Source organism: Musca autumnalis, unplaced genomic scaffold (assembly GCF_047663935.1).
Source record: "Musca autumnalis isolate F117 unplaced genomic scaffold, ASM4766393v1 scaffold_5, whole genome shotgun sequence".
In the NCBI taxonomy this organism is placed as follows: Eukaryota; Metazoa; Arthropoda; class Insecta; order Diptera; family Muscidae; genus Musca; species Musca autumnalis.
In genome coordinates, this window is record NW_027412088.1 from 97,562,453 (window position 1) to 97,588,986 (window position 26,534).

Sequence of the window (26,534 nt, forward strand, 5' to 3'; positions counted from 1 at the left end):
AAAAAACAAGGAACTGATAAGTAGACAGCGGAATCCTATGCAAATCCATATATGGTTAGGATGGTCGTAGAGAAGATCTGATTAGACAGAAACTCGTTTTATCACAAAATAAAACGAATTAGGCCCAGAAATGTGTGCATATTTTGCATATCGTGCATATTTTGACATATTTTTACATACTTGCATAAAACGAACATATGCAAAAATATATACATGGATTTGTGGTCTAAAAATCGGCCTGAAATCGCTGAATTGTGGTATTCAGTCTTCGTTAGGGGTTTGAAACTTTACACCTGAAATTTGTCCGCATGGGTCCACGTCTTCATATAGCCCCCATAGTACGGTACCTCCCGATTTTCTGTATTTTGAAAGTTGTAGCCTCAATATCCCACCGAAATGACTGAAATTTGGTATTTAGTCTTCGTTGGGGGTATAAAACTTTCCACCAGAAATTTCTCTTCATATAGCCCCCATAAAACGGTACCTCCGGATTTCTGGTATTTTAAGGTTGTGGCCTCAATATCCCTCCGAAATGGTTGAAATTTGGTATTCAGTCTGCCTTGGGGGTATAAGTTTCCACCTGAAATTTGTCGGTATAGGTCCACATTTTCATATAGCCCCCATAGCACGGTACCTCCCGATTTCCGGTTTTTTGAAGGTTGTGGCCTCAATATCCCGCCAAAATTGCTGAAATTTGGTATTACGTCTTCCTTGGGGTAAACAACTATCCACCTAAAATTTGTCGGTAATGGTTCAGGCCGTCATATAGCCCCCATAGAACGATACCTAGCGATTTTCTGTATTTTGAAGGTTGAAGCTGTCTTTATACATTTCCCCATTTTATTGATTTGTCTGAAAAGAATTTTAAACAGAAAAATTGTACATACAAACATTTTTGTATCTATTATTGAAATATTTGTTGCATAAGAAAATATGTAAAATGCATACATTTTGCATATGCAAAAATTTATGCATTTGCATAGTAGGCTATAAAAACGTTTCCCCCTAATTTTTCAATACATTCCCACGTTTTGAGTTAGCCACTAACATATAGGATAAGAAATTCCCAACAGCCAAATTGCACATATGTAAAGTCGCGCTTGCGCATGTAAATCATGTTCATTATATTTTGTGAAACGGTAACATACATACATACATATGTATATTGAAAATAATTTCCCATGATTACTTTTAAAATTTCATTTTTTTATAATTTTTTAAAAATGTATTTAAAAAGTATCCAAAATATAGGTTTCAAAAATGTACCCCTACCATCGAGGCGGAGGGGGAGTTTTCAAGGGAAGATTTTTTTGCTGACAGATGAGACTTAATATATGTGTATTCTAAAACTTGTTTAAAATTTTACCTTTTTCATCCATAAAAAATGTGAACAGTGATTTTACGGTTCGAAAAATCGAACATCAAGTACGAAATGGATTAAGAACGTTTCCACTCTGCGAATACCGAGTATGCGATTCTTTTGGATAAGCATAACGGATATGGAGTAGAATCAACGCTGACTATATTGAAATCACAATATGACAAACATGATTGTCATTCCAAAGAAAACAAAAAACGTAAAATCTTTTTTATTTACAAAAATATTTATTTAAGGCGAGAATAAGACGAATTACCCATAGCATAAGTTAATTGGATGTTGTTATCTTGTATGACAAGTAGGATACATCATTATTTTGTTATCTAGGCAATTTAAGTAGAAACGTTTTGTTTTTCTTAATAGACAACAGTTTAAAATAAATTAAAATTAACATTGTACTATTTTTTACATAAAACCATATTTAAATCTTTTACATTAATAATAAAATTAGTTTTTTTCATAAAATAATTAAAAAATAAAAATTTCTGCATTACTTTACAAATAAAAATTTCTCAATTTACAATTATCACCATGTCTTTTTTATAAATTCAAAATAAGTCTAAAAATAATGCAATTTATGCGTTTCTTTTGGTTTTGGTTTTTTTTTTTTTTTTTTTGATTGTTGCCAAATGTTATTTTTATAATCTAATCCTTGAGATGTTTACACATTTGCCAATGAACACGACATTTGAATTACGTTATACTTAGCATTGATATTGATTATTTGAATAATTTGTATATTACCTAAGTGTGCATGTTTTACGTTTTAAACCCGATATTGTCTCCCACCAGCCTCATAAACAAATAGGATAAAAAATCAAAACTTATTTAACTTTTGATCTAAAACCCTTTGACACCAATGGTGCAACTTCGGACGGATCTCTGCCACGTGTTTCGGGTACATAGAATTTCGTTAACAGAAACAGCAGGGCACATGTTACGGAAAACGGCAAGAAAACGAATGCACCCCAGGCATTCTGCAGTGAAGGAAAAGCCATTCCAATGATAAAGTTGCAGCCCCACGAGGATAAGCTGCCCATGGACATGGCAACAGAACGAGGTGCCACTTCAAAAAGTTCTAAAACAAAAATAAGCAGAGAGTATGACATCGAAATAATATTCAATAAAATCCGCCATGTTAATGACGATGAAATATATGGTTGACAAATGCGGGATATTAAAGAAAGAATAAAAATGGAGATGAACAAATGAAATGCCATTGTGAATATGCAATGTGTAAAGTATATATGTACATATGTATGTATGTATATATGCAAATTTTAATGAATGATAATAGGACGATATGCGATAATTATACAAAAGCTATAAAATGTTAATTTTAATTTTCACAGCCTTAAGAAGAGGAGACACAATACTCATTAAACTAAAAGACAACCAAGGGGGGATTGTTAACCAGAATATGGGTAAAAGTGGCTAAATTACATAAAATGTAGCGATATTGGTACAGGACAGTGTCAATTCTGGCAATGTTTAAGTCACTCTTGAACTTTGCGAAAAAGTTTGACTGGACTTTTTATCACTTCGTCATCATGTTTACTTGGGGCTCAGAGTTCATAAAATAGAGGAATGGGCAAGTGTTGGTGTAATCTGGCCCTAAGTCCATATTTACATTAGGCAATTTTCCTTGAGAGAGGCAAAGGGTTACCATATGCCTCACCTCTCTCTACATCAAACTGGCAGTTGCCGCAAGGAAAATGGCCTAATGTAAATTGGGACAAAGGTGCTAGGATCATCCCTTTTGGATTAAATCCATAATCTAATCAATGAGCAGCTTGTCTTCGAATGAAGTAGCTGTCTTACATTCTACAACCTAACCTTAGTAAATTATTGACGGCGCTTGACTTTTCAAAAGTCTTTCAGGAAACAATTGGGTGCCCCTCATGCCTCCAGTCAAATATTTACATGAGGAGATTAAGCTTCAAGTCAACGAAATTACATGCTTTCGCATGTAAGCAAATGCAGCATTTCGTGGATCCCAATCCACATGCAGGGTGTGTTTGGGTTTGGTGTTATCAATTCGGGCCCAATACAAATTGAGGCGGCTGCTTCGTCCGTATCTTAACTGCACTAAAAGCTCTAGTGTTTATCTTGGCAGCAGGCGTACTTCTGCTGCCATGGATGGTCGATGGGCGTGGTCTCCAACTACGGCATTCACATTGTACCTTTGTATTGCCTGCGCAACTGCATCACTGTGAATGCTATTCAGGCTAGGCTCATTGATGTAGAGGTTTTTTGCTTGTACCTTTGGACTAGAGTTGTGCCAAATGAACTATATGGAACTATTTAGTTCACTTCGCAGTTCCAATGGCCCACATTTTTTTAACAAACTGCGTATACTTAATATCACATGATGTTACTCATACGTTTTGGAACTAGTACAAGGAACTAGATTACCCAACTCTACTTTAGACCTCCCTCTCTCTCTCCGCCCATATCATGAAGATCTTTCCCGACGTGCATGGGTGGGGGACGCCTGACAGGGATGCTCACTGCGATAACACCCAAGCAGGTGCTACATCGAAATCTTGTTGTGCTGAAGTATCGGCAAATTCTTCGTCTTTTAATGCAGTTGGTCAACTGGTATCATGAGGAGGCACCCTGTTGCAGTCCTCAGGGCGGCATTCTGGTAGATTTGAATTCCACGGCGTAGCGCTAACATTTGCATACCACAATTGGCGACAGGAGGGAAAACGACCTGTACAATTCTCCTCTGATAGCATCCTTGCAAGGCTTAAGTAGCGGAAACACCCTGCCAACTTCCCGGCTTCCGGGTTCATCCAGTTGCTTAAGCATTAAGATTGATATTCCGCTTGGGCCCAACACTTTGGATGATTTCGTAAATTGTGGTGGTGCCTCGTCGGCTGGAAAAGCTCTTCTTATACGGCGTAGCACGCTCCTCGTCGCCCTTTCACACCCGGCACCTCTGTCACTGTCACGCCATTGGAAGTAACCGCCGTTCTATCATCCTTCTTTCATGGATTCGGGATTATCCTTAGCTCACAATTTACTTAATGTTGTACAAATGTAGCATTGCCTCAGTGACAAATGTTGCATTACTAGCCTGTTGGATTTAAGAGTAAGATCGATCCAACTCTTGGATCTACAGGGTTCTTACGACAAAGCTCATCATGCTCGTTTGCTAGCCACGACGCCTCTGCTGGGAAACTTGGTCTGATTTCGATTATTAGTCCAGCAGGTATGTGGCGAGCGGCGGCAGCTGTGATGATGTCCAGGAAAATTCTCTCAGCTATCCAAGGATCTGATAGAATGGACAGCTCTCTGAAGCGGTGGTAAATTCTCAAAATACTAGACAAAGAGTTTTTCCATGGTTCACAAAAGTACGGCGGCAACATGTAAAACATCTAGCCAGCATGCCGTACATGCTTGCCCTATTCCACTAAGTCCAAAAGATTTGTGGTCACAGCCTATGGAATCAGTCACATTACTGGAGCTGGATGTAGAATCTGACCTAGACCATACAACTGACCTAAAACGTATACAACTGAGGTGATTATAAAGGATACCATGGTCACAATTTTTTAATTCAACTATGTTTAATTGCGAAGATCTTTTTTATGGGTCACGAAATGGACATGTGATTTCTTTACATTCATATCTCAAGTATTAAAAAAACTGTCCCCTTTTTCTATCAATTGGACTTCAAACAGACTCAAACAATGTGGACAATGACCCCATTTTTATCACAATCTAATAATAGAATTTAAAATAATTAACAATACTGCCTCTCTGCCACAATGAAAGCGAAACAATAACCTTAACCTTGAAACAATTTCCTAAGTGAATCAAAGCAATTAGCACAATTGTTTGTTTGTTCCCACAGTCAATAAGCGCCGCCACAAATTTCACATTCATAACGCCTCCAATTAGTTTCCCTCCATAAAAGATATCATATTTCTGAATGCATTGCGTCCAGCACACAACAATCTTTACTTGCGAAGAATACAATTGAAATTGACATATAAACACGCTTGGTCAGCAACGCCAGTACACCAGCCGGCCAGACAGACACATGACTTCGAAGAATACTAATAACAACAACAAAATGTGCAGACATGAAAAAGAAAAGCACGTGAATGAATAAAATTTATGACTTCTTCTATAAACAAATATAGAAATTATTAATTGAATTGCGATGATGTCGTAGTAGAGTGGACCGCCACAAAATTGTGTTTACAAAAAGCATTGTTGTCATCATCGTCGCCTCCATAAATATGGGTTGAGCTTCCAATGAAATACAAATGTAGGAATGTATGTATCAGTCGCAAAGAAATTAAACAGAAGGTGGATTGGATTAAATAAACAAACTGCATTACAAGAAATTGCTTCACTCAAGGGAAGAAGAAGTGGAGGAAGGGACACTTTTGTAATAAACTGTTGCTTTATGTGAGTAATTTATCAAATTAAATTGAGGGTATTGGAAATGATTGAGTATATCGTCACCATAAATGCCGGAAGACGTAACCGACATGAAAATCGAAATTCGTTTTTTGGTGGAATCTGATACATAAAGCTAAAATACATGCTCTGGCAAAATTTCAAGCTTCTACCTTCAAAAACAACGATGTTATTCAAGAAATGGCATTTCGGAAAATGGGATAATATTTCCGATTTTGTTGTAATGGAGGATCTCAAAACTAAGCACTTCAGCGGTTTTGGTTTCACTACTAATTCCCCTTCGTATATGATCGATAATATCCCATATACTCGCCTTCATAAGATCAATATTCCATAAAACAGTTTTTAATTTTATAACGTTTTTTGTTTCTCCTGTAAAGTTTTATTTTTGTGGGTTACGTCTTCCGGCATTTATGGTGACGATATAATGATTGTATTATGACCTACAATAGCTGAGATTATTATAGTGCAGCTTTAAATAGTAACCAAATGTAGAATTGGATGTTCAAAAAATCTACACCCATAAGAAATTCAATGATCTGCTGTTGCAGTATATTAACAGATAAAAGTCAAATTTACATTACACAATCAGAAACTATCGAACGTTACAATCAAATGTTTAAAATAATAATACCAATAAAATTCTCTACTTATAAACAATGTTTTCACTTCAAAGAACATTGCATACAATGATAACGCCGCCCACTACAAAAGTCCATATACTCGAAATATCAAAGGATTTTCAGCGAACAATGAAACAAAGGTGAACAAATGATTTTATGGACGATTATGGCTTTATAAACAACATTTACAATTAACATTGCCCCATCGCCCGCAATTCGTACTTACCAGTGCCAATAAAATATGGTATCGGTCCCAAACCAAATTGAAAGAAGAATATATATGCCATAATGCAGACAATACAAGCTATGGGGAACCAACTGGCCGCTTCCTATAAATAGATAGGAAAAAAATAAAAGAAGTAACAGAACAATTGTATTATAAATCAACAATAAATATCAATGAAAATAAAATTCAGTACTCACAATGTAATATAGAACAAAGGCTAGGGCGAATAGGAAACAGGCACACAATGAACTAGAGAACATCATTAGCGGACGGCGATTAATGCGGGACATAAGTATGGGTCCCAAGAATGAGGTAGCTAAATTAAGGCAGCCAGCACCTGGAAATAGAAAAAGTAGTTAATTAAGAATGCGTAAAAGTCGATATACATACATATGTACACATAATTATATTTATATATGTTTGTATTTAAGAGCTAAATCCCAATGGAAATTCCTTACAAACCCCGTTTCTACTCTTTTTATAAAATACTATAAGTTAGATTTAAATTACCAAAATTATCTCTCCGAAAACCCTCAAACTCAAAGTTTTCGAAGAAAAAGAAAGACTTACAATCACCAATATTGACAACGAGACCTCCTTAGCTATCAGGAAGTCAGTAGAATTGGTGAAGACTTGAAAGCAACCTTACAAGACCGGTGAATATAAATGTCAATAGTCAAGCGGCCCTCACGACTCTCAAGTATTTTCAAGCTATCCTTGATTTCAGCAAAGCTCTGCACAATATACGCAATATCTTTTAACTTTGCTGGGTTCCGGGACATAGTAACATAATGGGAATCAAATAAGCATATGAACTAGCTCGAGGAGGCTCAACGATAGACTGTTGTTTAAATTGTCCGGCCACCAATGTGCTACTACATCGGCAAACTTCGTGATATCTATATCCGGAAAGCACATCGAAAATGGCTTTTGGAACCTGGTTGCAGGACATACAAAGCAATTTAGTCTGTGATCTCTCGCCGTTGAACAACCTCCCTCTTATCACTCGACTAGTTAGGGATAAAAATCACTATGGGACTTTTCATGGGTCACTGCAGAGTGAGATCCCTAAGTTCAGAATGGTTTGACTACTGTAGGCTATTGAATATGCAGAAGAGATAAAGACTGTCGAACATCAACTTTGTTGTTGTTGTAGCAAAGCAAACATGTTCGTTCGTATATATAATTCAGTTTCCTGGTTCTGGCTCCTCTGTATCTAGACCCAAAAATTCTGCAACCTGGCTTGGCTGCGTCCAAAAATTATAAACAATGCAGAGTGTCGTGCGGTCCCAATCCGCAAGCAGGGCATGTGTTGGGTACTGTGCTATCAATTCGGGTCCAGTATGAATTGAGGCTGCTGCATCGTCCGGATCTTAACTGTGCTAAAACCACTCATGTTTGTCTTGGCTGCTGGAGTTCTTCTGCTGCGATGAATGGGGGATTGTGTCCGTGTACGACATGCATACTGTACCTTTGTAATGCCTGCACAGCTGAATTAGTGTGAATGTTATTCAAGCCTTCATGATAGGCTCGTTAATGTTATCGCTTGTACCTATGATCTCCCGTGGAGGAAGCTTGTCCACAATATTGCGACAGGGATGCTCATGGCGATAACATCCAAGCAGGTACTACATCGACAATATCTGGTGCCTATGCATCGGTAAAATCTTCATCTCCTTGTGAAGATTGAAGGAGGCCCTCTACTGCATTCCTCATATCGGTATTCTAACAGGTTTGAATATTCTTCCATTGCGTGGCGTTAACATTTGCATACTCCGCTGGCACCGCCTAGCTCACCACAGACAGGCCAATTACTTTATAAGAGGTCAACAAGGTTTCTTTATCAGTACCCCAGCGACTTGAGAACTATTCCTGACGCATAAGACTTAAACTTGCTCTCGAACGTTTTCTTGGAGTAGTTAGTGGTGACAATCAGAACACCATCAGCCAATATGTTCATGCCGTCCAGGTTGTGAGCAGTGTGGCAGCAGATTAAGCGGCGAATATTTTCATATTACTCAGATAAAAGAACTGTAGAAGATCGTACAATCATCCACATATATTATGATGTCTATAATGTCTAGAGGCGTCCGGAGGGTGTGAACTTGCAGAAAGGTAGAGGTTAAACAGTTCCGACGATATCACCCCGCCTTGGGGAACTTTCTGTTACTTTACTCGACTTCTTATTTCTGAATTGGTTATCCTAGGATTCAAACATGTTCATGTATGTTCTCGAATAGCTTTGGCAGTATCAACGGCCTTCGTTTGGTCAAGAGTCACCATGACTCTTCGTTCGCACGTCCTGTTCTTGTTCAGTCCTCAACGGATATGTGCGGAAATATAGTGTAATGCTGTAGTGGAACTGTGCATTTTCTGGAATCCATGTTGATGTTAAGCAAGTGAGAAACAGCTTTCCCTCATGGGATGTGGGGAGTAGTGCCTCTAGAATTCTGTCACTTCGTTCGCTGGCATCCTTGAAATTTGTCGGGCTTCTGGTATAATATGGGTGGCTAACCACAAACTGTGGACACTTGTCAAAGTATTACCACCCAGATTGCGTGTAGATTTAAAAATCAAAAAAATTTGGCCGTACCTCCTAGTCTGAGTGAATCATATTCGGGGTAGCACACACCTCTTCGCCCTATCACTCTTGGCGGGCTCAATAAACGGCTGGTTAAAATAAAAGAATAATGTTTTTAAGATACAAGGTTGAGGAAGTAAGGCAATCCCACGGCAGCGGGTTCTTACGTACCGGATTGACCCGAAACCAAAAGTGTTTCGGCCAGCGGCTGCCAACCCAGCATTATATGCTGCTACAACAACAAGGAAGTAAGGCATCGATATATGTATTGAACAAACTGGACTTTCATTTTTTATTTTTGGTCAATGACAAAAACCAATCTGTGCTATTAACAGCGGCTCTCAAATGCTCAACATAGCCTTATAGAAAAAAAAATATTTTTTTAATTTTCCTCCAAAATCAAAACTCTATTTGTAATTACTAATTACAATTTCTACACGCTCCAGAATTAACGCTAACTTTTCCAAAACTTACCCAAATTAGCCCATTCTGCATCGGTTGTAGAAAGGCCAGCTTTTTCAAAGATCGATACAGAATAATAGAAGATCTAAAAATTTCAAAATAGCACAATTAATGCCACTGAATTAATTTAATTATATACTCAACATACCGCATTAATACCCGACAACTGTTGACCACCTTGGAAGGCGCAGACAATAATTAAAGGCAACAAAAGAGCAGGATCCTTAAGGACAGAACCGAAACTTCTTGTTTGTACTTTAGCATTGGCTTCCTGTTCCATTTCTTCGATTTCATGATTGATCATGTCGACAGCATCTTTACCCCTTAAACGGGTCAATTCGCGTCGTGCACCCTCACGATCACCTTTTACTATATACAAAAACTTGGGACTTTCCGGGAACATATAAGACGGAAGATAGCATATGCATATGAGAACAATGTAAAAACTAAAAGCATAATGCCACAAATCTTCTGTGCCAAAAATATCACGCAAACTAAAGACTTGACCGACCACAACACCACCAGTTACACCTATAGCACAGAAGACACCCAACGAGCCAACCAAAGCAAGTGGAGCAATTTCCGTTAAATACATAGGCAATGCAGCAGTTGTCAAGCCGGATGCCAAACCCACCAGAAGTCGACCTAATATTAACATTTCCACAGAATTTGCCATGCGACAGAAGAAAAACATGATGGCACCAATGGCAAATAGAAGACCGCTGATAAGAAAGCATCCCTTTCTGTAAAAAAAATAAAAATGATAATAATAAATTAATTAACGCCAATGAAATGGAAAATTACGAATTTACGTAAAATGCATGTTTACATTGTTAATTGTATAAAACGGTGATAAGACAGACCAACTAAAAGGTGATATATTTGGTGTAAGATTAACGAGATTAAGTTTATATTCTAAATTCAAATAAAGCAATGCATTTGTTTGTCAATAATAAGTGCAGCGCAAGTAAAACTTTATTGCGAATCTTGCTATTTTGTAAATATTGTTAATTGACGTTAATGAAATGAATTTCATAATGAAATGAATTTCATTTCACATCTCACGCTCTTCTCAGTGCAACTCAACTCCTTATCACAAAAATTCCAACGAAGCAATGGCCAGAACCATTAAGAATCATCACAGTCATTTCATCTTTGTAAATCACCATCATCACAAAACAAACACGTCAAAAATCATCTCTACAATTCAACACAACACCATTATCACTACCAAAATACACCACCAGTCCCAACACATGTGAATCCATAGCCCAAAATCTCATCTTTAACATACTTCTCACCTCAACAATTTAACACCACCATCACAACTTTAACACATCTATAATCATGTCTACAATTAAACCCTCTTTCAGTGGCTGCCATTACAGCAGCTGCCCATCCTCCAACCTAAACCTAGGAAATACGATGGATTGGAAAAGGCGTCACAACAATATTTGGAGGTGACGCACTGTATTACAGCTGTCATGACATAAAGCATGAATTTGGTTGCGGATTTGTAGTCGGAGATTAAAACATTTGGTCTCCAGCCCGGTCGGATAAAATCTGATTTCTCCAACATCAACTTTATTCGCACTCATGCTCCCACTGAAGACCAGAACGAGCAGACCAAGGAGATATTTTACAAGCGCTTAGAAGACCGTTAGAAGATGACTCCCCTCGTTCCGGTACCATATCACCACAGTGGTAAAGTATTGACCACTCCATGCAAGCAGTAGCAATATCCATACTTGGATATCAGAGACCTCGGCCAAGGAACCCCTGGTATGACCAGGAATGTCGTGCTGCTACCGAAGATAAAAATGCGGCATGTAGGGCTATTCTACAATTAGTATCAGTCAACGCGTGGCACACGATAGACGTATCGGAGGGAAAGGAGAGAGGAAAAACACCCTTTCTTCAGGAAAAAGAAAGAAAATGAAACGTGGGAGTGTGAAAATCGATATGTGCAGGAGACAGTCCGAAAATTCTAGCAAAGAGTGGAACTTCAAACGGATGACTTTGGTACGAGCGGTAACAAGATAATCTGTTAACAGATACGACGAAGATATCACAGATCAAATCCCAGCAGATAGGATTGAGTGCATACTGCTCGGCCTAGATGAGGTAAAAACACAAAAAACCGGCTGAAGAATAGAAATAACGCAACAGGAGCCACACGCTGATAAGGTTTATGCAACAGCTAGTTAGCACCATCTGGCTGGAAGAACGCGTACCCGATGATTGAAACATGAGCATCCTATGTTCCGTCCACAAGAAAGGAGATAAGACTTTGTGCTCAAATTATAGGGGCATACGTCATACGTTCGAAAGCAAAAAAAAAAAAAAAAAAAAAAAAAAATTTCCCAATGGAGTGCTGTTGGAGTACATGTCGAAATCTTAACTGGTGATGGGAAGACAATATCAAACCCATTTAGCAGATGAAGCAAAAGCACATAAGCTTGGATTAAATGAAGAGCGGAGGAAACACACATGTTTGCGATTGAATTCAATAGAGAATTTTCATAATTTGTCTTAATTTAATAAAGTTATTAATATTTTTGTTTTACACAAATAATAAATGCATTTTATTTTGTTATTCAAAACACGTGCTCTGGACTGCCTCCTATTCTACCCCAAAGGGTCAGTTAAAATGCAATGGCAAAGGGTCAGTTAAAATGCAGTGCCAAAGGTTCATTTAAAATGCAATGCCAAAGGGTCAGTTAAAATGCGGTGCAATGGAGTGCACTTTCCGGGGTCACTCCCTTGTAAAAATCATGAGTGAAAATGCATAGTTTGATGCACTTCCAAATCATTTGTACATATCATTTAACTGCCTCTTTGGAGGCAAACTTTTCGCTGGGACCAAAGGCGAATTTTCACAAAATCACTCTTCTGTTCACATATCCACTGGATTTAGATGAGTAGGTTTGGCGGGGCAGCTGAAAAGGTGTTTTGTGTCGTGCTGACCCATGCCGCATACTGGGCAGATGTCTTGCACGGCGTGGTCGATTTCAATATCCCTAGCGTAGTTGAGCCAAAACTACTCTGGTTTGTCGTAGCAGTTGACGCTCCTCAGATGGGGATGTACCCCGAGGACTTTATTCACACTATATTTGCTTATTGCCTTAGCAGCTGCATACGTATGAATACTATTTAAACCTGCTTGATATGCCTGTTGATCTAAGGGTTCTCTCCTATATTGCTGGACCTCCCTCTTTAGAGCATGAATATCCTTCCTGATATGCCTGAATGTGTCTGGCCTAGCCAGCAGATGGTGATTGGAATGTCTCTCACGGTAACACCCAAGCAAGTACTGCAGCGAAAGCATTTCATTGTGTTGCTTTACTGGAAGAATTTTTGCCTCCTCATGTAGATGGTCCACTGAAGACATGAGGAGGCACACTGTTGTTGTTCTCAGGGCGGCATTCTGACAGGTTTGAATCTTTTTCCAGTTCGTATCACATAATCTGGAGCGGCATAGCTTACCACAGACAGAGTTGATGGTATCGACACGCAATGCGTCCACAGAATTCGTAGCAGCTATGGAAGTTGGTAATGGTACCAGCAATTTTGAGGTAGTTATAGATTTCGTCTACCTCGGCATCACCATAAACCCAGGTCAGGCAATGTGCGCTTACTGAGAGCAAGTGAGCGAAAATTTCAATGTAAAATGCATTGACATGTATGCTCACTTGCTCTCAGCAAGCGCACATTGCCTGACCTGGCCATAAACACAACAAACAACATCAGCTGTGAAATTAGAACAAGAATAGTATTGGCCAACAGATGCCATGTTGTCTTAATTCTACGAAAGATCTACGGGCCAATGTATTGATGGTAAATATCGACGTCGTATGAACCACGAGCTGTATCGCCTATACAGTATAGTTAACCGCGTCGAAATAAAACGATTGTGTTAGCTTGGCCATATCATAAGAATGGGAGATAATGAACCGGTTAAGAAGGCGTATAAATATTTCTTTTTTTTCATTTGGCAACCCTGTCGAGATGTGTCAATAAATTTTCTTGCTCCCGGAAAAATATATAAAATTTAATAAATAATTATTAAATGCAGTGTTAAACACTTTATTTGTTTATGTAAAATAAAGTTTGTTTTGGAGTCGTCAATTGCTGTTGGAGGAGATCCTTAAAAGTCCGTATTTATTGAAGTACATAAAACTGCATTGTTTGCAGAGAGAAGAAGAAAAAAAATAGTAATTTGCAGCGCTGTGCTGTTTGTACAAAAGCTGTACGAATACTAATTGTTGCTGGGAAATTAATTGGTGGAGCAGTTGCTTTCTGTGTTGGTGTGCATTTGTTTACAAACAGCTGGATTTTGTTTGGAGTGATTGGAGACCGTTGCTGGGATTCTCTTTACTAAAGAGTCTTTAGCATTGCATTTTTGTTGTTGATAGTATCTACTGCCTTAGTCATTGCTGACTGTTTGCGTATTTGGTATTAGTTTTTTATCTTGTTCTATTAATCATGCCATCTGGAACAAGAGCAACAAAAACATATACATGCCCAACATGTAGCTGTACGGTCAAAAGTAACCAGAACAGTATCGGATGTTGTATGTGTGGATTATATTTCCATATTAACTGTGTCAATGTGACAAAAGAGCAGCACACTTTCCTATACAAAAACAGAATGAATAAGATGTTTTTGTTTAAATGTCCAATTTGTATTAAAAATGTTTCTGATAGTAATGACAATAACAATGAGCCCCCTGATGCTATCAATGTGGATGATGAGAATATGAACAGTTTGGATGTTGGTGCGCAAGCCATTGATAAAATACAAAAAGAGTTTGAGACCTATAAAGAATGTCTAGAGAAACAATTTGAGAGTTTTATGGTCAGAATTAAAGATATTGTAAAAACCATACGTTCGGAGGTTAATGATCGGTTACAACAAATGGAGGAGTCTGTGCAGCGTTGTCATGCTGCTATTAAACTTATTGAGCAAGCAAAGCAAGAGTCTGATATTGATAGTGATGTTCTTACTAGGCGCCTCAATCGGACAAATATTATTGTCAGTGGTTTGCCTGATGGTATTAAAACATTACGAGACCCAATAATAAAAATTGCAGCGTTGTGTGGAGTTGATGTTTGCCCTAGTGACATCAATCATTGCTGCTATATTTCAAAGGGTAAATCCGTGCTTGTTAAGTTTAATTCTGTTCTTCTTAGAGACAGTCTTATGGCAAAGTACCAAAAGCGTCGGAATTCATTTTTGCTTGGTGATATTACTGGTACACCTGTTAGAAGTAGAGTATACCTGAATGACCATCATAATCGTGCAGCCTCCAAATTAATGTATCTATGTCGTAAGCTGTGGAGAAGTAATAAGATCCGAAAGTTTAAACTGAGGAGTGAAGATAACCCTAAGGCGTTGGTTTTGCTTCCTGATGGTCGGGAGGATGAATATGACATAACTCGATGCATGAATATTTTAAATTGTGAGGGAGATACTGTTGCTGCTGGTGTTGGTGATTTTTCTGATGGTGTGGATGCTGAGGCTACTGTTTCCAATCGAAATTCCGGAAGTTTTGTTGGCCGGTCGTAAGCAGACTTATTTGAGTAGCGTAATTATTTATTATTGTTTTATTATTTTTTTTTTTGGGAATTTTCATACATATATATTTTTTTCTCAATTTTATTATCTGTATTTCGATTCTGCCTTGCACTTAATTATGAATTTTTTAACCAATTTAGGTGATACTGTCAGTGATAATACTTTCTTGTCGAATCAGCTATGTAATTTTAGGAATAATCTAAATGTGGGTCATATGAATATTAGAAGCTTTAATTTAAGTAAGAATACATTTAAAATTCATGAACTGAGGAATATTTTAGAGGGGAATAGTCTTGACATTTTTGGTGTGACAGAATCTTGGTTGAAACCTACAGTTTCCAATGAGGCCATACTTATACCCAACTATATTTGTTACAGGAGTGATCGCCCTGATTGCAGGGGAGGTGGTGTTGTTTTATATATTGCACAGGATATGAGGCATAAACTTGTGTGTAGAGGGACGTCTTATGGCGTTGTTGAATATGTTTTTTGTGAAGTATTTGTGAACAATGATGTATTTCTAATTGGTGTAGTTTATTTACCACATGGCGATGTTATGGCCATGGAGGAAAATATATCTGACTTGGTGGTCAGGTACTCCAATGTTGTTATTATGGGAGACTTTAATAACAACTTGTTTTACCTGCCCCGGAGTTTATTGGTGAGAGAAGTTTGTAGCCGTTTGAATTTATCTGTTGTGCACAATTCAATGCCAACGCATGTTGATGTTGCGCACTCCTCTACTTCTTTGTTGGATTGTTTTCTTGTGTCATGTTTGGGTTTGTTAGCGTGTTCTAACCAGTTTTCGTGTCCAGGAATTTCGGATCACTCGTTTATTTTTATATCTGTTAATGTACCTAGTTGTCGTTCTCGGAAATTTTATGAGTATGCAGACTATAGTTCTGTTGACCCTTCAGAGCTTTCTAATGCCTTTGTTTCGAGCAACTTCGATGATGTGTATTCTCTGGCAGATGTTGATTCTCAGGTTACTGTTTTGAACTGTGGCCTTCAGCATCTGCATGGTGTTGTTCCTGTTAAAAGAAAGTATTGTAGAATTAATAACGTGGACTGGTTTAAATCTCCCGATATTCGATATCATCTTTCTCTTAGGGATGCTGCATATAGTGAATATCTTCGTGATAAGAATATAAATAATTGGAAAATATTTTGTCGTTGCAGAAATCGTGCCAAGAAAGTGATAAGGAGGTTGAAGGGGGTTGCACATAAGGAGATGTTTATGAATAAAACCACAAAAGAGATGTGGTCGATATTGAGTAAGAACGGTTTGCGTGATTCTAAGAGCGAAGTGAATGTTGATGTAGAGAGGTTGAATGCTGATTTTGTTTCCAATCAGACGGTGGATGCTTTTGATGTTTCTTGTGTTCCTGTTGGCGCTTATGATGGTTTTTCGTTTCGTTGTGTTGATTATGATGAATTGGTAATTGCGTTTAATAAAATAAAGTCTAAAGCAGTAGGTTCCGATGGTTTCCAGCTTAAGTTTCTTAAGCTTGTGTTTCCTCTTGTTGGTCAATTTCTGTTACATATTGTTAATACCATGTTAACAGCGTCTGTGTTTCCCGAGGTGTGGAAAATAGCCAAAATAGTGCCTATTCACAAAAGTGGTGACAATGGTGAATATAGACCTATATCAATAATGCCGATCCTTTCAAAAATGGTCGAATATGTTATGAAGGATCAAATGCTTGGCTACATTAATGAACATGCGCTGTTGCATGAGAGTCAGTATGGATTCAGGAATAATCGCAGCACAACATCGCTTCTCGTTGGGTTGACTGACAATATTAGGAATACTGTTAGTGCTGGTGGTTGTTGCGTATTGTTGTCACTGGATTTGGAAAAGGCCTTTGACAAATTAAATCATGCCAATTTAGTTAGGAAGTTGCATCGTCTGTTTAATTTTTCATCCTCAGCCTGTAATTTAATTTATTCGTACTTGTTCAATAGACGACAGTATGTTTCATGTAAGAATAGTGTTTCTGGTATGCTTCCCGTGAGTAGTGGTGTTCCTCAGGGGTCTGTTCTTGGACCTCTGTTATTTGTAATGTATGTTAATGATTTGTTGAGTTGTGTTAATAGTAGGAGTTGTATGTCATTTGCTTTTGCTGATGATGTCCAAATTTTGTTTAAAGGAGAATATATGTTTTTGGATGTTCTGCAGTCGTCAATTGATTTCAATGTCAATATGTTGGTTACTTGGTTGTCTTGTAACGGGCTCTCAGTGAATACTCGGAAGACTAAAGTGATGTTTTTTGGAAACTTGCAAGAGGATTCAATTAGTGTTTCCATCTATAGTACTACTATAAATGTTGTAAGCTCGATGAAATGTCTTGGTTTGTTTCTTGATAGTGGTTTAGTGTTTGATGTGCATGTGAATTCTGTGGTGTCCAAGGTAAACTTTGTTTTAAGAAAGTTGTACTGTTTGGACTTAGTTCTGTCTAGAGACATTAGAATTCAATTGGTCCATGCATTGATTATGCCTCACTTTTTGTATTGTGCTGAGATTTTCGGGGGTAGTTATGGTTTTGTTTTGCGTAAGCTGCAACTATTGTTTCATAGTGTTATGAGATATGTTTTCTGTGTTAAACGTCGTGATCATATTTCTCCTTATGTGAAAGAGTTTCTTGGCTGCACGTTTGAAAATTTTTTGAGTTTGCGGTCTATGTTATTCTTCTATAAGGTTTTTATGTTGAAGACCCCTTTATGTGTGTTGAGTCTGTTCACGTTTTCTCGTTTTGAGAGGAACAAACAGATAATTGTTCCGCGGTTGACTCCTTTTTTGGAAAAATCATTTTATGTTAGAATTTCGCGTGTTTATAACAATCTGCCACCATGTCTCAAGACATTTAATTCCTCCTTAAAATGTTACAAGAATAAATTATGTGCTCATTTTAATCGTAATCAAATACAGCGTTCATAAATGTTGTCTTAGTTTGTAATGATATATTGTTGCATAGCTGATTCTATTAATGATTATTTTGTTATATATTTTCATTTCTTAATTTACATGCTTTTGCTTTTATTTATGTTTAATTCTATTCATGATATGCTAAGAAATATTGTTAGATATAAGTATCTGAGAGTAGTTATTGTATAGCTGTTTTTGGAACCGCTCATGGCCCTATGGGCTAGGTAACTGTGTTTGTCAAATAAAATTAAATTAAATTAAAAAAAAAAAAATACGGGTAGCATGGCGACACTAAAAAGATATTCTGCACGCTCTCGTTAATTCTTAGCCACCAGGAGTTTAACTTCTAAACGTTGTATTTTATACCATCGTCTATCGGTCCTCTTTATAATGTTCAGAGTCCGGAAGGTAAGTGATCCACTGGAGTCGGTTTATAAGTTAGGTTCCTACTATTCGTCCATGTCGTAGGCTGAGCGTGAGAATCACTGGGTGTATTTGGGGTTAATACTTGCATATTGCTCTCCTGAGAGAGTCTTCAAAAATATATTCAGCTATAGAAACCAAATTTATAACGTCCGGAGATTTCTCAATCAAAATTGACAGATTAAAATTTTAGTCGACTCTTAATATCTTCTAACGAACTATCTTTAAATCTATCAACTTATTATCTAGGAATAAATATTATGCCGTATAATAAAAATAAATCTTTGCTAAAAAACTTAAAAAATAAATTCAAAAAATAATTGTCTTACCTTCCAAATTTATTGGCTGCATGTGCGCCACCCAAGGAGCCAACAGCACCACCAACCAAAAATATTGAAACAATTGAGGCCCATAATAAATCTAAACCGCTTTGTGTGATATTGGCATCATAACGTTCCAGGAGACTTTGTGCACACCAGGCTTTAACGTACTAGGGAAAAATTAGAAAATAAAAAATAATATATTAAACATTTTCAAATTCAAATTAAACATAAAAAACTTACCGTTGCAGGACTATTTATTACGCCAATACAATAACCGACGGGTACAGCTGAGCCAAATGTTGACGCATAACCAACCAACGTTAAGAGTTTACCCCAACGTGGTTTCTGTAAAATAATAAGAAATCAAAAACAATTTAAATTAATATTTCAAATTGGACAGCGGATCAGACAAGTCATATGTATGATTTATTGCTATAATTGGCGTCATATGGGGGCTCAATGAATGTTTTTGTCCAATGGGTTATCAGTAAGCTCCTTTAATGATGTTTTTTGGCAATTAACAACATCAGCTAGAAACCATATTATTGGCCTACTTTTCATTCATTGCTGAATATATCACACGACACGATAGATAGACAGAATAATACAATTGTATTCATTGAAATAATGAAAATCCATTATCTGATCGTTTTAGAATGTATCGCATTCCGGAACTAAAAGATTTTTTTTATTTTTTAATTATTCTTTTATTTTTTAGGAGATGAGAATTTGGGTATTACGAACCCAAACGATAGATAGATACATAGCAATTAGGAATATTTGCTCCAAACAAAATGCTCCCATTAAAAAAAATATTGAATATTATTAAAATACCTATAAAGCAAATAATAATATAGAAAATAAACAGACAATACATATGAAAATAATAATCATTTTTTCATTCCAAATTCAATAACAGGGCTCAAAATCCAATGACCCCATTTAAAAAATCACATATGTGATAAAAAAATATATCCAAAACAAATAAACGATAATAACTGACTAATCGGAGTATTGTGTTTCGTTCATTATTATCTAATTCGCTTGCTAAAACTATAGAGATAATGACATTATATAGAGCATTAAATATCACATGGAGTTTTAACACGCGAACATTTTTTAGATTTAAACTTTTGATTCACTATTAGCTGCAACTGATATTCAAGACTAGACAAAATGCATTAATGCTCACAACATTTGTGAAACAAAATGTATGTAGGTGCTTTTGAATTTAAAAGCAGCATTTTAATATAAAGCCGTCAGAGTGTATCAATCGGTTTTACCGGCAGTAACATGGTAGAAATATGCCCTCAGCTTATGACAGTGAAAAATGTTGAATAATTTTTTTGAGGAAGGTACCATTTATCGTGTATTTCCGGACTTTATATGTTATGTATTTCGCAATCAAAAGTATTTCGAGTTAAACAGAATTCAAAGGGAATATGTTGAAGTTTTTATGTAGACCGATATCCAACCTAATCAATATTAGGCCATGTTTATAATATAGGCTTTGCAGGGTTAACCTTCTCAATGAGGCAAAGGAATTGACATTTGAAACCCAGTGGATTTGCTAAATCCGGTTATATATAAACGTACTATTAAAGTTTAAGTTTTATTGGGACTTTTTAATAAAATCGAGTTATTTGACACGTTATAAAGGAGATACTTAAAACTGGTATGGGTATGTATTATTTAAATGACTGATAAAAAGAATATAACCCATGTTATTAAAATCATCAGTTAAACAATTATTATATATTTTTACAATAAACTAAGAAAACATTAAACAATATTAAAATTTGTTTGGTATTAAAATTGACGACAATGAAGCTGCTTTTATCATCCCCCAGTTCGGGAATGAATTGCTCAGTTCTACCGCACGCCTTCACAGATTGTGTATGATGTAAAGCCAATAGATATAAGAGGTTATTCTAAACGAAAATTCTCCGTGAATATTTTTTAACTTTCTCCTTTAAGTTAAATTGAATGTGAAGATTTGAAAATTCCCTTGTTGGAGGCCGGCTATTTAGAGAAAAAATTATGATTTTAAAGAAAATATTATCCCTGTTCCCGAGATTTGCACCTGCCCATAAGAGAAAGTCGTAAATCCCCGGCGGAATACCAGCTATTCATCAGAGAAAAATTCATGATTTCAAAGAAAATTCTCTTTCCGTTCCCGACAATTGCACCTTTCCATAGGAGAATGTCTTAAATCCCCGGCCGATGGCCGGCTATTTATAATAAAATGTATAAATATGATAGTATATTCTTTATGCTTTACAATGGTACTCATCATTATCCGTTTAAAAAATAGCGAAGTTACATACAAAGCAATTTTCGGAACTTCTGAGGTGATCTGGGTGAATGGACCTACCTGTGAAAAAATATGGTGCAAATCCGAGCTTAATGAAAACATTCAACTTGCTCCGAATTTTCTTTTAGAACAACCCCCATAGGGAATAGCTGTTAATCAAGTAGCCCAGCGGCTCTATGATGAGTCTCGGAAAAGGAAAAAGAAGAAGTAAACAAGTTAAAAAGTATAAGTCGGCTTTGCCAACAGAGATATAGCCTCAGCATATGTGAATTGTATTTTAGAATTTTGTGGTGTTTTGGGGATATTTATCTTAAAGGTTGTGGACGTTCCAAATAAATGCATAGATTTTGCTAATAAATTTGGTTTATGTTAAATCGCAAAAGTGTTGATCTTTTGGGGAGTACGTACCGAAAGGAGTGGACCAGTGGATATAACCCACAAAATATTACGCGGACCAAACTGGTAGATCAGTTCGAGCAAACTGGTAGATCAGCCAGTACGACTGGCATACTGACGAACGGATACGCAATAAAATTTCTTTAAAAAAGTTTTTGTGGTTGGTGGCCAGTACATATGACCAGGTGATCCGCGATCGGGCCTTAAACTTGACTTAAACTTTCAAGTATATGTTTTCTTTAGTCCTCATGGTTATTTAAAAGAATATATCATCACAATGATTTGTTTTGCTGCCAGACGTAGTACATATCGCTTGAAATCTGTTGTGGGTGGCTTTCACTAATATTTTTCCTTTTATATGAAATGAATGAATATACGGTTACAATATACACAAGTTCGGGCTTAACTGGAGTTTAGCCGCTCAGCTCCGATTTTGATGAAATTTTTTTTACAAGTAGATTTCACTTCCCTGATCACGGATGTACACATAATTTTTTTGGGAAGTATATACTTCCCGAGATATGGGCATTTGAAGTTCCAAAAATTCCCTTGTAAAAAGCCACTTAATAAGAGAAAATTTTTAAATTAGAAAAAAATTGTGTTCCCTTGCCCTAGATTTGCTCCTGTCCATAGGAGAAAGTCTTAAATCGCCGGCCGAAGGCCGGCCAATTAAAAAAACACTGTAAATTAAAAAAAAAAATTGGGATGAGCGGCTAAACTCCAGTTGCTCCCAAGTTCGCACTGACTGGAGGTGCCACCTTAATGTTTAAATCATAAGATATTCACTAGTGCGCGAATTTTGCAAAATTTATATGGACAATAAATTACTTGTCTGTAGTAGAAAGTAGTTAGTACAAACGATAACTACACATGTAAGCAAGCAACTATGGCAAGTTCATGACAAAAAACAAAACAGGTTTCACCCAGGAAATACAAACCTCCAAATTTGTAACTCTACTCGTTGAAGCAATGTCCCGACTATTTCGATGGTCATTTCGCACTGTTATTTCAATCTTTTCACCTCTAGGATACAATTGATGTGATTCTTCGTTGTGGTTATGTTCCTCCATTGTGGTTTGTTTTTATTTTCTTTATTTATAAACAGAATAGGTGAATAGGTAGAATATAATTTTGTACGTGTGTTTATCGGCGTTTTGCTTTGTTGTATATTATAATAATGAATGAATAGAAAAACACAAACGGAACAAAAAAAATTTCACGTGTATCTTTTTTTATGGTTTTATGGAAGACAAGAGAACAGCTGTTTTCTGCGACAAAACTCAGTCCGGGACGTCTTTTTTAGTTATGACAGTGTTTTATTTTACAATTTGGCATAATTATCTTTGTATTTTTTCCTTTTTATTCCGAAGACAGCACTAAACCCGCGAACAGACAATACGAAAATAATTGCAATTTACTTTACAAGTCGACGAAAGAAATTTTCTTTCTGCCAACGAACAGCTGTTCTGAGTTCTGCTACTGCTCTGTTTGTTCTCTCACAAAATGATGAAAGCTTAAGTACAGTGGTTACAAAAAGTAGTAAACCTACAAACTATTTTAAAGGCCTGTTTACACTATCTATCAATGTCATATGAGCTGTCACTTATTTTGGCATATCTTTCCTTTACCGACAGTATTCGGAAAAATACGAAATACTTACCACATATTGTACTTTTTATGCTGATTCCAACGTATAATTTTTGTGGGGAAATGTATACTTCCCGAGATATGGGCCTCTGAAGTTCCGAAAATTCCCTTGTTTAAAGGCCGGCTACTTAGAGAAAATTTTTAATTAAATAGAAAATGTTGTTCCCGTTCCCGAGATTGGCTCCTGTCCATAGGAGAAAGTCTCAAATCCGCGGCCAAAGGCCGGCTATTGAAAGAACCTTACGATTTTTGAAAAAAAAAAAAAATGCAAACTGTCGGTAAAGGAAATTTGTTCCCTTCTTTTATCCATTCGACATCCTTCATGTTTGTCAAAGTCCATATAAATTTTAGTTTTTGCATGGTGGAATAAGAAGGTGTTACATCAAATCATACCAAACGTCAAATTTGGTCACAATAATGTATTATTGTGAATTGCTTGCATACAGTTTGTATGTGTTTTTATTCACAATAATGAATTTTGACAACTAGTGTGATAACCAGCTGTTTTTGCCGCTGTACCTGTCCCAGCAAAAAAAATTTGCTTCATCATACTAATGGCCCCGGCACATACGGTACGTTGTGCGTCGCGTTACAACAACCACATGAAAACTTCAAGAACAAACTTGGCATCACTTACATTTTTCATGTGGTTGTTGCTTTTAACGCGTGACGCAACGCACATGGCTGTCAAAACATATTTGTAATCAAAAATAAATAACAAAATTTTGGCTTTTGTAAAGAATATCTGTGTTCAACATTTTTATTTAAGCTTCGCTAAGAATATTTTACCGTTTTCTTCTACCTTTTGGGGATATTTCGCGCAAAAAATTTTGACTGCAAATGAAGACTACGGCCTGAATTCGCCTTTTGTATCACCTTATTAAATTCGCCTTGTGTAAAAGTGGTAAAAATCATGGTAGAACAAGAAAAGGTAACAGCAATACCCAGCTGACTGAACTGGGCTGTAATGTTAGTGTCAAATTCCATACGACATTTTATATATTTATTTCTATGTTCCCGAGGGTGTTTGTCAGTTCTCTTACCGGGCGCGTCCCCACCGGCGGATAGGGGGAGGTGGATGGTCGGGCTACTCTATCATTTACGAGGGAAATCACTTGTGACATGACCCGTCTAGGGTGGAGTGGCACGACCATCTACCTCTAGAACCTCTGAGGTTCCCGCGGACAAAAAACTGACTACGGGGGTGTTCCCCTAAAACAAAAAACAAACATGGAGGACAAAGAAGGAATAAAAGTTACGGTGCAGGGCCTACATAACCCAGTACCGGCGGGGAATAGTGATCTGCCTGCGAGTCACACCTCGTCGTCATCAAGCGATCGTGAGCAAACATCTCCCACAGATGTGGGTGCCTTGGCATCTGTGGTCGACTGTACTGCTACAAGCACGCAACCGAAAGGTAAAAAAGATGAGGAGAAAGGGAAGCGAAGGGAGAGTTTAATCTGGACCCAGCCATCCGAGGATTGGAGCGACCCTGACTCCGAATCAGACAGCAGTTGCAAAATCAACACCGCCGTTGTGGAGAAGCCCGTTAACGAGGAGGTACACAAGATGGTAGAAGTGGTAAGCGAAAGCATATCTAAACTTACATCGGAGAAAAAAGTTCGGTGGACTGGAGCCCAGAGACGTAGGTTCCAGAGGATCCAGGCACAGCTAAACAAAAACAGCGGGCCGCACCAAAAGAGATCAACAATCCCTCCACTTCCTCGGAAAATGAGCTTCCCACCATCAAATGCCCAAAGCAATTCCTCTCAAAACCCACGCGAAGGAGACTGCCCAAAGAACCCTTCGACGGAGGGCGAAAAGGAGTGCTCGGGCACGAAGAAGGTGAGCGCGACCGCGGAATCCTCTGGAAGTACCAAGGGCTCTGATAAGAAGCCCAGGGCCTTCCAGAAGAGGAAGATGGGCGCAGAGACTGGCTCGGAGCCGCAATCCACTTACGCCAAGGTGGCCAGGAAGAACTACAGGGACGAGAGGTGCTATGCAGTGATCGATACCAGTAGAGGGTCCGGCAGATTACCTAGAGAACATCAGCAGGCCATCGAAAATATGGTCAGCGATAAAATACTGGAACACATTCTAAAGAGTGGGCCAATTAAAATAGTCAGCAGCGAGCTCAAAGGGGACCTCTTAGTATACCACTTGGGACCGCACGCGAACTCGGCCGCTCTCGAGGAAGTCATCAACAGTGTGACAACTCCTTGGGAAGGCGGCAAATTGAAGCTGGTGAGGAAGGACGAGATACCTCATCTGACTAAAGCGACGGTTTACGTCAAAGGGTATGGCTGTAAGTTCGAGACAGAACGCATGCTCGAGGTCTTTGGCAAGCAAAATGAGACCTTGGAAGTGAAGAGGTGGGAAGTCTTCCACAGGGAGGAGAAAGAGGATGGCACTCTCCTTGTGGTTGGAATTGACGACCTCTCACTATCCAGTCTTACAAAGACAAAGGGCAAGGCGTACTACATCTGTAATGCAGACACCTTTAAAGTTGGAAGGGCACGAGTCGGGGAAGAAGAAGAGGATGCCCACCAAACCAGCAAGGAGGACAAACCACCGAGCAATACCGAAGAGGGGGTCGAAGCCATCAGCGACTCCCAAGAAGCACGCTTACTGTATGACTCATGATTGAGGTCATCCAGATAAACCTCCATCGGAGCGAAACGGCAACTCAAGCCCTGATGGATAAAATAAACAAAGGTAATATACACATCGGTTTAATCCAGGAACCTTGGACCGTAAAGAACAAGGTTTCCGGACTAAACCACATTAATTACCAACTCTTTTACGCTAATACAGGAAACCGACCGAGGACCTGTATTATATGCCATAAAAACTTATGGTTTCTTTTCTCCCCAGAGTTGTCAACCTCGGACGTCACAGTGTTGAAGCAAGGGAATGCTAATATATACCTACCATCAATCTACCTGCCGTTCGACTCGCCGACATTACCACCTTCGTCGGAGCTACAGCAACTGGTGAGTAAAATCAAGCAAACAGGTAACGAAGTACTAGTAGGTAGCGATGCTAACTCTCACCACATTTCGTGGGGTAGTACTAATACTAACAAGAGGGGTCAAGCCCTTCTAGAATTTTGGAATACTAACGACCTGATAACCCTTAACATAGGAAATACACCAACCATTGTTAACAGAGTTAGGGAGGAAGTATTAGATGTAACAATATGTTCAGAAAATCTAATAAAC

General features: G+C 37.8%; 1 protein-coding gene across 1 annotated transcript; it reads right to left on the reverse strand.

Moving 5' to 3' along the window:
• Positions 1-1,585: 1,585 nt before the first annotated feature.
• LOC141386511 (solute carrier family 2, facilitated glucose transporter member 1-like) lies at positions 1,586-23,162 on the reverse strand. Its single transcript, XM_073955100.1, has 8 exons — positions 22,605-23,162; positions 19,197-19,301; positions 18,963-19,123; positions 9,856-10,450; positions 9,720-9,792; positions 6,862-7,001; positions 6,665-6,767; positions 1,586-2,456 (listed from the first exon to the last, which is right to left on the reverse strand). Exons 1-8 carry the CDS (start codon positions 22,734-22,736, stop codon positions 2,203-2,205), a joined length of 1,563 nt encoding a protein of 520 aa, XP_073811201.1. The 5' UTR covers positions 22,737-23,162; the 3' UTR covers positions 1,586-2,202.
• Between the last annotated feature and the right edge of the window lie 3,372 nt (positions 23,163-26,534).